Source organism: Chiloscyllium plagiosum, unplaced genomic scaffold, assembly GCF_037043375.1.
Source record: "Chiloscyllium plagiosum isolate Xiang-an unplaced genomic scaffold, Cpla_swu_hap1 HiC_scaffold_23, whole genome shotgun sequence".
Lineage (NCBI taxonomy): Eukaryota > Metazoa > Chordata > Chondrichthyes > Orectolobiformes > Hemiscylliidae > Chiloscyllium > Chiloscyllium plagiosum.
In genome coordinates, this window is record NW_028270161.1 from 19068713 (window position 1) to 19084837 (window position 16125).

Below are 16125 nucleotides of genomic sequence, written 5' to 3' on the forward strand. Positions count from 1 at the left end.
CAGGTAAAGGGATGGCTGGAAAATGGGAAGCCTTCAGAAATGAGGTAACAAGAATCCAGAGAAAGTATATTCCTGTTAGGGTGAAAGGGAAGGCTGGTAGGTATAGGGAATGCTGGATGACTAAAGAATTTGAGGGTTTGGTTAAGAAAAAGAAGGAAGCATATGTCAGGTACAGACAGGATAGATCGAGTGGATCCTTAGAAGAATATTAAAGGAAGTAGGAGTATACTTAAGAGGGAAATCAAGACGGCAAAAAGGGGACATGCGATAGCTTTGACAAATAGAATTAAGGAGAATCCAAAGAGTTTTTACAAATATATTAAGGACAAAAGGGTAACTAGGGAGAAAATAGGGCCCCTCAAAGATCAGCAAGGTGGCCTTTGTTTAGAGCCATAGAAAATGGGGGAGATACTAAATTAATATTTTGCATCAGTATTTACTGTGGAAAAGGATATGGAAGATATAGAATGTAGGGAAATAGATAGTGACATCTTGCAAAATGTCCAGATTGCAGAGGAGGAAGTGCTGGATGTCTTGAAACGGCTAAAGGTGGATAGATCCCCAGGACCTGATCAAGTCTATCTGAGAACTCTGTGGGAAGCTAGAGAAGTGATTGCTGGGCCTCTTGCTGAGATATTTGTATCATCGATAGTCACAGGTGAGGTGCCGTAAGACTGGAGGTTGGCAAACGTGATGCCACTGTTTAAGAAGGACGGTAAAGACAAGCCAGGGAACTATAGACCAGTGAGCCTGACCTCAGTGGTGGGCAAGTTGTTGGCGGGAATCCCGAGGGACAGGATGTACATGTATTTAGAAAGGCTAGGACTAATTCGGAATAGTCAACATGGCTTTGTGCATGGGAAATCATGTCTCATAAACTTGATTGAGTTTTTGAAGAAGTAACAAAGAAGATTGATGAGGGCAGGGCAGTAGATGTGACCTATATGGACTTCAGTAAGGCGTTCGACAAGGTTCCCCATTAGCAAGGTTAGATTTCATGGAATAAAGGGAGTACTATCCATTTGGATACAGAACTGGCTCAACGGTAGAAGACAGAGGGTGGTGGTGGAGGGTTGTTTTTTAGACTGGAGGCCTGTGACCAGTGGAATGCCACAAGGATCGGTGCTGGATCCTCTACTTTTTGCCATTTACATAAGAGGTACAGTTAGTAAGTTTGCAGATGACACCAAAATTGGAGGTGTAGTGAACAGATTACAACAGGATCTTGACCAGATGGGCCAATGGGCTGAGAAGTGGCAGATGGAGTTTAATTCAGATAAATGTGAGGTGCTGCATTTTGTGAAAGCAAATCTTAGCAGGACTAATACATTTAATGGTAAGGTCCCAGGCAGCGTTGCTCAACAAAGAGACCTTGGAGTGCAGGTTCATAGCTCCTTGAAAGTGGAGTCGCAGGTAGATAGGATAGTGAAGAAGGCATTTGGTATACTTTCCTTTATTGGTCAGAGTATTGAGTACAGGAGTTAGGAGGTCATGTTACAGGACATTGGTTAGGCCAACTCTGCGCGAAAGAGTTGCGTGCAATTCTGGTCTCCTTCCTATCGGAAAGATGTTGTGAAACTTGAAAGGGTTCAGAAAAGATTTACAAGGATGTTGCCAGGGTGGGAGGGTTTGAGCTATAGGAAGAGGCTGAACATGCTGGGGCTCTTGCCCTGGAGCGTCGGAGGCTGAGGGGTGACCTTATAGAGGTTTACAAAATTATGGGGGGCATGGATAGGATAAATAGACAAAGTCTTTTCCCTAGGATCGGGGAGTCCAGAACTAGAGGGCATTGGTTTAGGATGAGAGGGGAAAGATATAAAAGAGACCTAAGGGGCAACTTTTTCACGCAGAGGGTGTATGGAATGAGCTACCAGAGGATGTGGTGGAGGCTGGTACAATTGCAACATTTAAGAGGTATTTGGATGGGTATATGAATAGGAAGATTTTGGAGGGATATGAGCTGGATGCTGGCAAGTGGGACTAGATTGGGTTGGGATATCCGGTCAGCATGGACAGGTTGGACTGAAGGGTCTGTTTCCATGCTGTACATCTCTATGACTCTATAATCAGATACCCATCGAGCTGATTCCATACATGTACCACCCTCTGCGCGAAAGAGTTGCCTCTTAGGTCCCTTTTAAATTTTTTCCCTCTCACCCTAAACCTAACGCCCTCTAGTTCTGGACTCGCCCATTAGGAATAGACCTTCTCTATTTACCCTACCCTTGCCCCTTGTGATTTTATAAACCTCTAAGAGGTCACCCCTCAGCCTTTGACACTCCAGGGAAAACAGCCCCAGCCTATTTACCTTCTCCCTGTAGTTCAAATCCTCCAACCCTGGAAACATGCTTGTAAATCTTTTCTGGACCCTTTCAAGTTTCACAACATCCTTCCAATAGGAGGGACACCAGAATTGCACACAATACTCCAATGGAATGTCTAAGCAGCCTTGAGGCCAAATGGCTTACTCTTGTTCTTATTTCTTATGGAATTATAAAAGGCTCATCTAAATCACTTAGTGAGGATCCAGCTTCAGCTTGATTCTGCTCAATTAAGCTGTTCTTTCACCAGAAGTGCATCTTTAAAATCAAAAACAGACTAAGTTCACATAAGATGTTTCAATCTACAGGCAAGTCCAGAACTAAGGGCCATAAATATTTTTCTATTGCCATAGTTTCCATGCATCAGCTGCTCTTGTCTTTATGGATTGTAAAATTCATGAGCTTGGATGGGTGCTAGTGAAATTACCCATTTGGTTGTCGTCTATCTCAGTGATGGTGTTCACTGCAACTGCTGTGTGCCTGTGCTGGGGTAAATGAGATTAAATGTCTACATGGTTTTAATAAATAATAGGAATTTCTGCAAAAGATGTCCCTTTGCTCAGAGAGTGGAGCTTGCTGCCACAGAAGACGAATGTCATAGATACATTTTAGGGGAAACTGGTCAACTGCTGAATGAGAAAAGTGGATGTGCCAATAGAGATAGATAAAGGATACGAGGATGTATCATGTTCTCTTTGCAAATACAATTAGAATATAATTCTATTGAAAATGTCTTCATCTTCAGTGCAGTTGTGGAATCTCTTAAATGACTCCACGGTTAGCACTGCTGCCTCATGGCGCAAGGAATCAGGGTTTGATTCCACCCTCAGGCAATCGCCTGTGGGGAGTGTGCACATTCTCCCCGTGTCTACAAGGGTTTTCTCTGCTTTCCTTCAACCGTCAAAAGATGTGTAGGTCCGGTGGATTGGCCATGCTAAATTGCTCATAGTGTTCAGGGATGTGCAGTCCAGATGGGTTAGCCATGGGAAAGGTGGGGTTACAGGGAGGAAGGTGGTTCTGGGTGAGATGCTCTTCAGAGGGTTAGTGTGTACTCGATGGGCCGAATGGCCTACTTCCAGGCTGTAGGGATTCTATGGTTCTCTTCTCCACCCTCAAACTGTACAACTGGACCCGCCCCCTTTAACGTTCGCCTCTCGCGCTTTGGTTCAATTTTCCCGCCAGAGCGGCCGTGAAGGGCGCATGCGCAACACGGCGGTGCCCGTGCAATTAAACTGCGCATGCGGGTACATTCGGACGTGGGACGTGGGGGATGACGTACTTTTTGGCTCCGTTTCAGTTTCTCGACTGTTTTGCATTTTGTTTCCTCATGAACATGAAATTTTTTTTTACCTTTCCTTTTAAAGAAGTCACCAGTCTATTTTATCGTGTCCAAGTGGAGGTAAGGATTTTCTTTTGACCTCTTTCCCCAGAGTGACAGTGCAAGGATGAGTCTTCACCTCGGCAGCTACTTTAACTAAAATATATATATGTTCTTTTACCACTCACAAATTCCCTAAAGGATTTCACAGCTAGCGTGTAATAGTTTTTGAAATGTAGTCACGGCTGTAATTAGGAAGTCACCGGTTTGTGCGAGGCCCCGCTAATAGCACGAAGTGTTCTTGCGTGCTCAACAATTTTCCAACGTAACAAGGCTCGCACTTCCAAGAGCAGAACTGTTAAGTTAGAAGGCTGGCTGATTTAGAAATCAACAAGGCATGTTTTAAAAATGTGGGAGACTAGAGAATAAGAGAAAGTTAGCTGGACTTGATAAATTGCATCCTCGGTCATAAACAAAGTTGCAGCAGTGATAGTATGTGCAGTGTTTGTGATCTAAAATGCTCAGGATTGTGGGAAGTTACCAGATGATTGGAAAACCACTAGTGTAATGCTGCTATACAGGAAAGAAGACAAAGTTGTAAACTATAGTTAGCCTGAGATCTGTTGGAGGGAATCTATTATTTAAGGAGTTGTTAGGATGTTCAGAAAATTGTATGATTAGGTGGAGTGGATAAGCATAAGGTGATGCACGTCTTGAATAGTGTTATTAGAGTTCTTTTAAGGAAGTAACAAAGTAGAGTAAAGCAAACTTGTAGATGTGATGCACTTGAATGACCGAAAGGTATTCAATAAAATGTGATATCAAAGATTACCATGGCAAATAAGAGCTCGTGATGTAGGGATATGGAGCAGGGGTAGGTGTGGGTAAGGGTAAATGAATCATAACTTAGTCTTTGTGTCAAAGCAAATCATGAAGCTGATATAAAGAGTCCATAAAGGGATTTTGATTGGTTAAGACAGAGGATTGTATTCAAACATCCTCATAGCTCTGGAGTTACTTCCAGCAGAAGAGGTTTGAAGCAATCAGTTAACAATTTATTTCCCTTGCTTCAGTTTTCCTCATTCTATGATTAAATAAATCATTGGTGATTTTCTTGGAGATTGACTCTGTGTTGCAGGCAATTCTCTGCATATTTCTGTCAATTTTATAGCAACTCCAGGTACGCATGTGTTTTGCATAGAGTTTACATGGTCCATTTTCCTCTGCCTATAGGTAGCATTTGAGAGGTTTTTTTGGGCCCGTTTTCTCATATTTTGTGGGACACATTGATGGATATTCACACCACTCGATTTTGTGTCTCTGGAGCTTTTGGCCTCTGACTGGTGACCTAATCAGTTCCCAAACAATGTTTCATTTGGCTACAAGATTAGATTACTTACAGTGTGGAAACAGGCCCTTCGGCCCAACAAGTCCACACCGACCTGCCGAAGCGCACCCACCCAGACCCATTCCCCTAAATTTACCCCTGCATCTAACACTACAGGCAATTTAGCGTGGCCAATTCACCTAACCTGCACATTTTTGAACTGTGGGAGGAAACCGGAGCACCCGGAGGAAACCCATACAGACACGGGGAGAATGTGCAAACCCCACACAGTCAGTCGCCTGAGGTGGGAATTGAACCTGGGTCTCTGGCGCTGTGAGGCAGCAGCGCTAACCACTGTGCCACCCTATTTGTTGATTTTATGAATTTGTTGGGGAGTCAATGACGAATTTACTGGAGCAAGAGGATGTGATGGATGGCAGTTATAGGACGGGGGAAAGTCTCAGATACAGTCACATAATTGTGTTAACTTCAGGAAAGGTAAGAGAGGTAGGCAGGTAGTGCAGGAGTCTTTTGTGATTATCCCCATTGCAAACAAGAATGCTGTTTTGGAAAATGAAGGGGGTGATGGATTCTCAGGGGAATGTAGCACAAACAGCCAAGTTTCTGGTATTGAGACTGACTCTAATGTAATGAGAGGTACATTGGTTCCAAGTGATCAATTGTTTTGGGGGAACACTCTAGTCTGAGGTACAGACAGACATTTCTGTGGTCAGCAGCGAAAAATCAGAATGGTGTGTTGCTTCCCTGGTGCCAGGATCAAGGATGTCTCAAGGTGGGTGCAGAATGTTCTTAAGGGGAAGAGGGGCCAGCAAGAGGTCATTGTACAAATTGGAACCAATGACATAGGAAGGGAAAAGGTTGAGATTCTGAAGGGAGATTATGGAGAGTTAGGCAGGAATTTAAAAAGGAGGTCCTCGAGAGTAGTAATATCTGGATTACTCCCAGTGCTACGAGCTAGTAAGGGCAGGAATAGGAAAATAGAGCAAATGAATGCATGGCTGAGGAACTGGTATATGGGCGAAGGGTTCACCTTTTTGGATCATTGGAAGCTGTTTTGGAGTAGAAGTGACCTGTGCAAGAAGGACAGATTGCACCGAAATTGGAAGGGGACTAATATACTGGCAGGGAAATTTGCTGAAGCTGCTCTGGAGGATTTAAACTAGGAAGGTGGTGGGGGGACACCCAGGGAGCTAGTGAGAAAAGGTTTCAATCTGAGACTGGTACAGTTGAGAATAAAGGCGAATCAAACAGTCAGGGCAGGCAGGGACAAAGCAGAAAACAAGGTAGGACTAATAAATTAAACTGCATTTATTTTAATACAAGAGGCCTAACAGGGAAGGCAGATGAACTCAGGGCATGGTTAGGAACATTGGACTGGGATATCCATTAGCAATTACAGGGATGGATAGGACTGGCAGCTTAATGTTCTAGGATACAAATGCTACAGGTAGGTCAGAAAGCGAGGCAAGAGAGGATGGGGAGTGGCATTTTTGATAAGGGATAGCATTACAGCTGTACTGATTAGATTAGATTAGATTACTTACAGTGTGGAAACAGGCCCTTTGGCCCAACATGTCCACACCGACCCGCCGAAGCGCAACCCACCCATAACCCTACATTTACCCCTTCTTACCTAACACTACAGGCAATTTAGCATGGCCAATTCACCTGACCTGCACATCTTTTAGACTGTGGGAGGAAACCGGAGCACCCGGAGGAAACCCACGCAGACACGGGGAGAATGTGCAAACTCCACACAGTCCGTCGCCTGAGTCGGGAATTGAACCCGGGTCTCTGGTGCTGTGAGGCAGCAGTGCTAACCACTGTGCCACTGTGCCGCCCACTGAGGGAGAATACTCCTGGAAATATGTCCAGGCAAGTTATTTGGGTGGAACTGAGAAATGAGAAAGGGATGATAACCTTATTGAGATTGTATTATAGACCCCCTAATAGTCAGAGGGGAATTGAGAAACAAATTTGTAAGGAGATCCCTGTTATCTATAAGAATAATAGGGTGTTTATGATAGGGGATTTAACTTTCCAAACATAGTCTGGGACTGCCATAGTGTTAAAGGTTTAGATGGAGAGGAATTTAAGTGCATGCAAGAACATTTTCTGATTCAGTATGTGGATGTACCTACTGGAGAAGGTGCAAAACATGACTTACTCTTGGGACATAAGGCAGGGCAGGTGACTGAGGTGTCAGTGGGGGAGCACTTTGGGGCCAGCGACCATAATTCTATTAGATTTAAAATAGTGATGGAAAAGGAAAGACCAGATCTAAAAGTTGAAGTTCTAAATTGGAGAAAGGCCAATTTTGACAGTATTAGGCAAGAACTTTCAAAAGTTGATTGGGGGCAGATGTTTGCAAGTAAAGGGATGGCTGGAAAATGGGAAGCCTTCAGAAATGAGATAACAAGAGTCCAGAGAAAGTATATTCCTGTTAGGGTGAAAGGAAAAGCTGTTAGATATGGGGAATGTTGAATGACTGAAGTAATTGAGGGTTTGGTTAAGAAAAAGAAGGAAGCATATGTCAAGTATAGACAAGATAGATCAAGTGAATGCTAAGAAGAGTATAAAGGCTCAAAGTTTGGGTGGAGGTTTGTAGCTCGGGTGCTCGTTGTTGTGGTTCTGTTTGCCGAGCTGGAAATTTGTGTTGCAGACGTTTCGTCCCTTGTCTAGGTGACATCCTCAGTGCTTGGGAGTCTCCTGTGAAGCGCTTCTGTGATGTTTCCTCCAGCATTTATAGTGATTTGTATCTGCCGCTTCCAGTTGTCAGTTCCAGCTGTCCGCTGCAGTGGCCTGTATATTGGGTCCAGGTCGATGTGCTTATTGATTGAATCTGTGGATGAGTGCCATGCCTCTAGGAATTCCCTGGCTGTTCTCTGTTTGGCTTGTCCTATAATAGTAGTGTTGTCCCAGTCGAACTCATGTTGCTTGTCATCTGAGTGTATGGCTACTAAGGATAACTGGTCAAAAAGGGGACATGAGATAGCTTTGGCAAATAGAATGAAGGGGAATCCAAAGGGTTTTTACAAAAACATTAAGGACAAAAGGGTAACTAGGGAGAGAATAGAGCCCCTCAAAGGCGACTTTTGTGTGGAGCCACAGGAGATGGGGCAGATACTAAATGAGTATTTTGCATTGATGTTTATTGTTGAAAAGGACATGGAAGATAGAGAATGTAGGGAATAAATGGTGACATCTTGAAAAATGTCCCTATTACAAAGGAGGAAGTGCTGGATGTCTTGAAACGCATAAAAGTGGATAAATCCCCAGGACCTGATCAGGTGTACCCTAGAATTCTGGGAAGCTAGGGAAGTGATTGCTGGGCCATTTACTGAGATATTTGTGTCATTGATAGTCACAGGTGAGGTGCCGGGAGACCGGAGGTTGGCTAATATGGTGCCACTGTTTAAGGAAGATGGTAAGGACAAGCCAGGGAACTGTAGACCAGTGAGCCTGACATCGGTGGTGGGCAAGTTGTTGGAGGGGAATCTGAGGGACAGGATGTTCATGTATTTGGAAATGCAAGGAATGATTAGAGATAGTCAACATGGCTTTGTGAGTGGGAAATCATGTCTCACAAACTTGATTGAGTTTTTTGAAAAAGTAACAAAGAGGATTGATGAGGGCAGAATGGTGGACAAGTGATCTATGTGGACTTCAGTAAGGCATTCGACAATGTTCCCCATGGGAGACTGTTGAGCAAGGTTAGATCTCACGGAATACAGCCATTTGGATACAGAATAGGCTCAAAAGTAGAAGACAGAGGTTGGTGGTGGAGGGTTGGTTTTCAGTCTGGAGACCTGTGACCAATGGAGTGCCGCAAGGGTCGGTGCTGGGTCCTCTACTTTTCATCATTTATATAAATGATTTGGATGTGAGCATAAGAGATATAGTTATCAAGTTTGCAGATGACATCAATATTGGAGGTGTAGTGGGCAGCGAAGAAGGTTATCTCAGATTACAACGGGATCTTGATCAGGTGGGCCAGTGGACTCTGAAGTGGCAGATGGAGTTTAATTTAGATAAATGTGAAGTGCTGCATTTTGGGAAAGCAAATCTTAGCAGGGCTTATACACTTAATGGTAAGGTCCTCTGGAGTGTTGCTGACCGAAGAGATAAAGGTTCATAGCTCCTTGAAAGTGGAGTTGCAGGTAGATAGGATAGTGAAGAAGCCGTTTGGTATGCTTACCTTTATTGGTCAGAGTATTGAGTACAGGAGCTGGGAGGTCATGTTGCGGCTGTTCAGGACATTGGTTAGGTCACTGTTGGAATATTGCGTGCAGTTCTGGTCTCCTTCCTATCGGAAAGATGTTGTGAAACTTGAAAGGGCTCAGAAAAGATTAGAAGGATGTTGCCAGGGTTTGAGCTATAGGGAGAGGTTGAATAAGCTAGGGCTGTTTTTCATGGAGTGTCAGAGACTGAGAGGTGGCCTTGTAGAGGTTTACAAAATTATGAGGGGCATGGATAGGATAAATAGACAAAGTCTTTTCCCTGGAGTGGGAGAGTCCAGAACTAGAGGGCATAGGTTTAGGGTGAGAGTAGAAAGATATAAAAGAGACCTCAGGGGCAACTTTTTCTCACAGAGGGTGATAAGTGTACGGAATGAGCTGCCAGAGGAAGTGGTGGAGGCTGGTACAATTGCAACATTTTAAAAGGCACCTGGATGGGTATATGAATAGGAAGGGTTTGGAGGGAAATGGGCCGGGTGCTTGCACATGGGACTAGATTTGGCACATGGGACTAGCCTTTTCCCTATAACCCTGATTTCCTTATTAATTTAAAAATATCTGCATCTCAACCTTGAATGTATTAAATGATTTAGTCTTGACCACTCTCTATGGTCAAGAATTCTGTGAATTCTCTACCCTCAAGAAATTCCTCCTCATCCCTGTCTTAAATATGTGACCCACAATTCTGAGATTGTGACCTCTGATCTTAGATTGTCTCACATCGGGAAATCATCTCTCCTCATCTACCCTGTCAGGTACCCCAATAATCTTGGAGAAAGTGAGGACTGCAGATGCTGGGGATCAGAGTTGAAAATGAAAAATGTGCTGGCAAAACATAGCAGGCCAGGCAGCATCCGAGGAGCAGGAGGATCGATGTTTCGGGCATAAGCCCTTCTTCAGCCCTTATTCCTGAAGAGGGGCTTATGCCCGAAACGTCGATTCTCCTGCTCCTCGGATGTTGCCTGGCCTACTGTGTTTTTTCCAGCACCACATTTTTCTACCCCAATAATCTTGTCTGGTTCAATGCCTGTCGTTCTACTAGATTCCAACGTGTACATCCCAACCTGCTCAACCTTTCTTCATACGATTGACCCTCCATACCTCGTATCATCCTTCTTTGGACTGCCTGCCTGCCATGGCAGTGCATCTTTCCTTTGATAATGGGCCCAAAGGTCTTCACAGTATTCCAATTATGATCTGTCTAGTGCCTTGTATAGTTTTCGTAAAACCTTTGTACTTTTATACTCCATTCCTATTGAAATGAAGGTCAGAATTCCATGTGCCATCTCAATTATCTGCTGAACGTGGATACTAGCTTATTGTGGTTCATGCATGAGGATTCCCTCTTCCCTCTTCCATAGCTTTCTGCAATTTTTCTCCATCTGAATAATATTTAGAATGAGATATAAAAATTTAATTTTACAATTAGAGTTTTGGTACCTGTTGCTGCTAGGGTTGTTATTTGTGTCATATTTTTCTGCTTTGGTCGTGCTGTTTAAAATTTGACAACAAAGCTTATAAATAGGTTACACATTTTAAGTTATTCATTTATCTATTTGAATTGTGTAATTGGTCAAAAACAAATTATGCTTGGAGCAAGCCAATTTATAGAGCTGGGGCATTTGTTATTTTTAATCATCGTTGATAAATATTCCTATTTGAAACATTTTCACAGTTACTTCGCTCGTTACTTTACTAGGTATGATGTCCCTCTGGAGGTTAAGATTCTATAAATACAGCCATCTTCATAGTAACAACAACATCAAAATGTCCCATCAAAAATGCTTCTCATCAGGTACAGTATAATACTCTATGGTAATCTTTTCAATTAAGTACAAAATGTTGGATGATATCTTAATTTCATTATTAAGTCAAGTCTGCTCATTAATTATTTTGTACAAAGACTGAATATTGCAAAATATAACTTTTTAAGATCCTTTTGTGCTGGAAGAAGAATGTCAGGGTTCTATCACAACCACTGGTTAATTTACTTTAATAACTCACGTAAGTAAGTCGAATAATTGGAAACAAAAGTGTTTATTGTTATTTATAAAATGCGCAAATGAGAAAATGCTGTTTACTTTACAGAGAATAAAAATTCTGCTCTCTTGTTTCTTGTAATCACTAGCACAGAATAGTGACTTATGCTTAAATACTCAAGGGATGACTATTGCAACTTAATGGATATTAATTCAAGCCAGAATTCCATTCATGCCTTCTTCATAAAATAATATTATATATTCACTGGGATACAATGGGAGTAAATTGTGACTCTGTCAGGAGTACTAAATTGGCAGCAATAAATGTGCAACCTGTTTATACTTTGATTTCAATGAAAAGGTATTTTGCATTCATTTAAAAAAAACATGATCATGAAGTGTAAAATTAAATTCGGTAATGATTTTGTTTTGAAATTTGAACAGAACTTAAGTGGGTAAATCATTAGACTCTGAAGGCATGAACCCAAGGCTTTTGAGAAATTTCTAAAAGGGATAGCAGAGATTCTGATTACAGTTGCATGTAGCAGTGAAACTAGTAAACTGGCTGCATATAGATCAGTTAGACTCACATCTTCGAATCACCAGTTTGATGTCAAATTGGTGAGCATTTCAGAATATGTAGGATATCAATAACAGCCTTGATTGTTCTAAAAACTCTTAAATTTATCCAGGTGACTGGTTTAAGATAAGACCATAGAAATTGTGTAAATCTATTTTAAGAAAGCTTGTTACAAAATGAGAGGAGATGCAGGGGAATGATTAAGACATGGATTAGGAAATAAAAAAATAAAGCATTAGGATTAGTAAGTGTTACTCGGACTCAAATCTCACAGACTACGATGTAGCAACAAAATTTTATGACTGAAGGGGACTTGTTAAATGTTGAGGAGAGCTGTTATTTAAAAAAATACATTGGAAGGATATAAACAGGATAATGGAAAGGGCAGACTAATGGGTGAAATTTAATGCACATAATCTGGGATTAATCAAAGTCTCTATAGTTGGAGTCATATCCACCAAGAAGAGAGGTGATTAAATTTGTTGGTTGCTAATTGTTCCAGTACTACTACAGAAGTGGGCGGCACGGTGGCACAGTGGTTAGCACTGCTGCCTCACAGCGCCGGAGACCCGGGTTCAATTCCCGCCTCAGGCGACTGACTGTGTGGAGTTTGCACATTCTCCCCGTGTCTGCGTGGGTTTCCTCCGGGTGCTCCGGTTTCCTCCCACAGTCCAAAAAATGTGCAGGTCAGGTGAATTGGCCATGCTAAATTGCTGTAGTGTTAGGTAAAAGGGGTAAATGTAGGGTAATGTGTGGGTTGCGCTTCGGCGGGTCGGTGTGGACTTGTTGGGCCGAAGGGCCTGTTTCCACACTGTAAGTAATCTAATCTAAAAAAAAAGTTCTTCACACCCAGTATCTTCAAGTGATTTATCAGTGATCTTCCCTCTAACGCCAGAAGTGGGGATGTTGTTGATAATTGCACAATGTTCTGCACCATTCATACTCATCAGCTGCCGAAGCAGTCGTTATCCACATGCAGCAATGTCCGCACAATGCTCAGGTTTGGACTGTAAAGTGGCAAGAAATGTGCATGGCATTTAAATGATAGGTGATAGCCATCTTTGACAAGAGAATCTCGACATCTCTCCTTAACATTCAATAACATTAGTATCGTTTAGTTTTTCACTGTTAACATTTGTGAGGGTTACCATGAACCAGAAACTGAACTGGATGAGCCATTTTAAAAAAAAACAAAGGAAGAGTATTTTGTGGTGAATAATTTTCTTGCTCATTCTTCAAAACTTATCAACCATCTACAAAACACAAGTCAGGACTCTGATGAAATAGTCCCACATGCCTGGTGAGTGCAACTACAACACTCAAGAAACTCAATACCATCCAAGTCAAAGAAGCTCATTTGATTGGCACCCCAAACTAAGTATTAGGACCTAACCCATTGTCCCTACCACATATTCTGTTCCCAGCCACTGTCACAGTTCATTGTCCAAGGCTGAGCTGGACCATTTGCAATTGAGATGAGTTTCCTTCTACAATTGCATCTTCTATCTCCATACCATTACTCATCTTGATGCATGCCTTAGCTCATCTGCTGCCGAACCATTCAAACTTGTTTAAACTTAATTGTTTCACTTCTGTCCTCTGACCCATTCTCTGTCTCCATAAACCTGAATCTGTCCGAAATCCTGTCATATCCTGACTCTTTCCATATACTGTTCATCTTTTATTTGTTTGTTTGTTGACCTACAAGTCTGGCAATATATTACATTTTAGAATGCCAAAATCCCATCTTTGTACTGCTCTACAAAGCTGTATGATCCTCCAATTCCAGCCTTTTCTCGATGCCTGATCTTAACCACTCTTTCTTTAATGGCAATTCCTTTAGCTGCATGGGGCTTAGTATCTGGAATTCCCACTCAGAAATCCTTTTCCCTCTCCCAATCTCTTACCTCTTAATACCTTCTTAAAATTTACCGTTTTCTTTTGTTTTGGTTACCTGGGCTAAAATCTCATTTTGAGGTTTGATGTCAAATTTTGTTTAATAAAATTCTTCTGGAACACATTGGCATATTTTATTATATTGTGATCTTTATAAATATTTGCCAAACAGGTATGTTATTATTCTGCATGATCAGGTTCTTTTGGTGGGAGTGGAATTGTTTTAATTGGTTTTATCTGATTTCAAAACCTGTGCAATATATCAGGAGATGTGTAACATTTTCTCAAACTTGTTTCGATTCCATAAATAGCCTATGTACTCTTCTTTTAAATCTAGGTGCTCCAAGAAGATACAGTCACTATGTGGCACCCATGATCGTAGCAGAACCAACAAGGGGACTTGTGGATGAACTAATCAGACTTAAGATTACATATTTAATGCCCAACCGACAAGTTACTTTACAATCAAAGTTGCTGTCTGAGGATGCCGATTGGTGGGAGGCATATGCCCATTATGTCAGTGATTCAGAAGGAATTGTTCGAGGTTTGAGCAATTATGTTATGCTGCTAATGTTGTTGAAACATTAAGGACAACCTTAACACTCAAGACAGCTGGTGTGAGGTCATTTCTGACAGTAGAAGACCAACACCAACCTCCCTCCAACACACGCAACTGCTACCACTATGTTAAAAATTTGAAGATGACAGTAAGGAGCAAGAGTTGGCACTTCGGTCCCTCAAGCCTGCTCTACCATTTGATATAATTATGGCTGATCTCATCTTGGCCTCGACTCCATATTCCTGCCACTGTCCATAACCCTTTAATCTATTACTAATTAAAACTCTGTCTATTTTCTTCATAAATTTACTCAATATCCCAATATCCAGTGCAGTATCGGACATTGAATTCCGCAGATTCATTATCCATTGTGAGAAGTGGCTTCTCCACATCTATTTTAAATCTGCTGTCTCTTATTCTGAAACTAAAACTCTCATTTTATTCTGCCCTGCATGAGGAATTTCTATGTCTACTTTGTCAATTACCTCTAGTATCTTGTATTAGTAGATCTTGAATCATTTTTCTTTCAGTAAGTAGATGCCTAAACTGCTCAGTCTCTCTTCATAACAAACTAGTTAACCTTTTGATTAGATTAGATTCCCTACAGTATGGAAACAGTCCCTATGGCCCAACAAGTCCACACCGACCCTCCAAAGAGTAACCCACCCAGACACATTCCCCTACCCTATATTTACCCCTGACTAATGCACCTAACACTCTGGGCAGTTTAGCATGGCCAATTCACCTTAGCTGCACATCGTTTGGATTGTGGGAGGAAACCGGAGCATCGGGAGAAAACCCATACAGTCAAGGGGACAATGTGCAAACTCCACGCAGACAGTCGCTCAAGCCAGGAATCAAATCCCGGTCCCTGGCGCTGTGAGGCATCAGTACTAACCACTGAGCCACCATGCTGCACCAAATCTTCTCTGAGCTTCCTCCAGTACAGATATATCCAACTCAAGTAAGGGAACCAAATTTGTTTGCAGAATTCCAGGTGTGGTCTCACTAATGTCTTTGTGCGGCAACACCTCCCTACTTTTACATTCTATTCCTTGAGCAATAAATAACAAAATTCCGTTTGCTTTCCTTATTACCTGTTATACCTGCATGCTAGATTTCTGCGATTCGTGTGCGAAGACACCCAGCCCTCTGCACCGCAGCACTCTGAAGTTTCGGTCAATTTAGATCAATTGCATTTTTATTCCTCTGATAAAAATGAATAATCTCTCATGCACATTTTTTTGCCCAATCACCTAAGCTATCCATATCCATGTGTAAATTTCTTGTATCTTCATTGCAATTTACTTTCCCATCTATTTTATTGTCATGTACAAATTTGGCTGTAATACTTCCTACCTCCTGCATCCAAGTCGTTAATATAAATTATAAATATTTGGGGCCCTGAGGATCGAATGCTATGGCACCCTCTTTCCAAGTTATCTCCGGCCAACCAGAAAAAGACCTATTAGAAATTTACAAAATAACAAATTATCTGCATTCTCTGCTTCCCTCCTTCATTTAGTTGATTCTTGCCAGCAGATTCTGCACAGACTTTTATTACTTAATATCACTCATAGCTATTATAAGCTGCAAGTGTAGAATATGGGGAAATTAGGCAACAGTTTGGACTAAAAATTACACAATCTGAATATCTTGCCTAATTAGGCATTTTTGTGAATTTACACTGTAACCAGAAGGTTTTCACAGAATTTGTCTTATCAAATTGATTCAAAACTGATTCTAAGGCAAGCTGCATCACATAACTTTAAAGTTTTATAAAATTTAGTATATGTCTTATTATGGAAAGTTGTTATTTTGTTAATATTTTTTTCATATGTTCAGTATCTAGATTTTTTTCTAGATGGAAGTGTTGCTATTAGGAG

At 41.7% G+C, this 16125-nt stretch overlaps 1 protein-coding gene across 2 annotated transcripts in view; it reads left to right on the top strand.

Annotated features, from left to right (window-relative positions):
* The first annotated feature begins 3584 nt into the window (after positions 1–3584).
* LOC122561801 (peroxisomal succinyl-coenzyme A thioesterase-like) overlaps positions 3585–16125 on the top strand; it is a 58129-nt gene continuing 45588 nt past the window's right edge. Inside the window, exons 1-3 of one of the 2 annotated variants that reach the window (XM_043713972.2) lie at positions 3585–3720; positions 10925–11020; positions 14018–14224. In XM_043713972.2, coding sequence (XP_043569907.2) covers positions 10927–11020; positions 14018–14224 — 301 coding nt within the window. In that variant the 5' untranslated portion in view covers positions 3585–3720; positions 10925–10926. Of the gene's footprint in view, positions 3721–10900; positions 11021–14017; positions 14225–16125 lie in introns of both variants that reach the window. The other variant, XM_087999435.1, reaches the window with a different exon arrangement.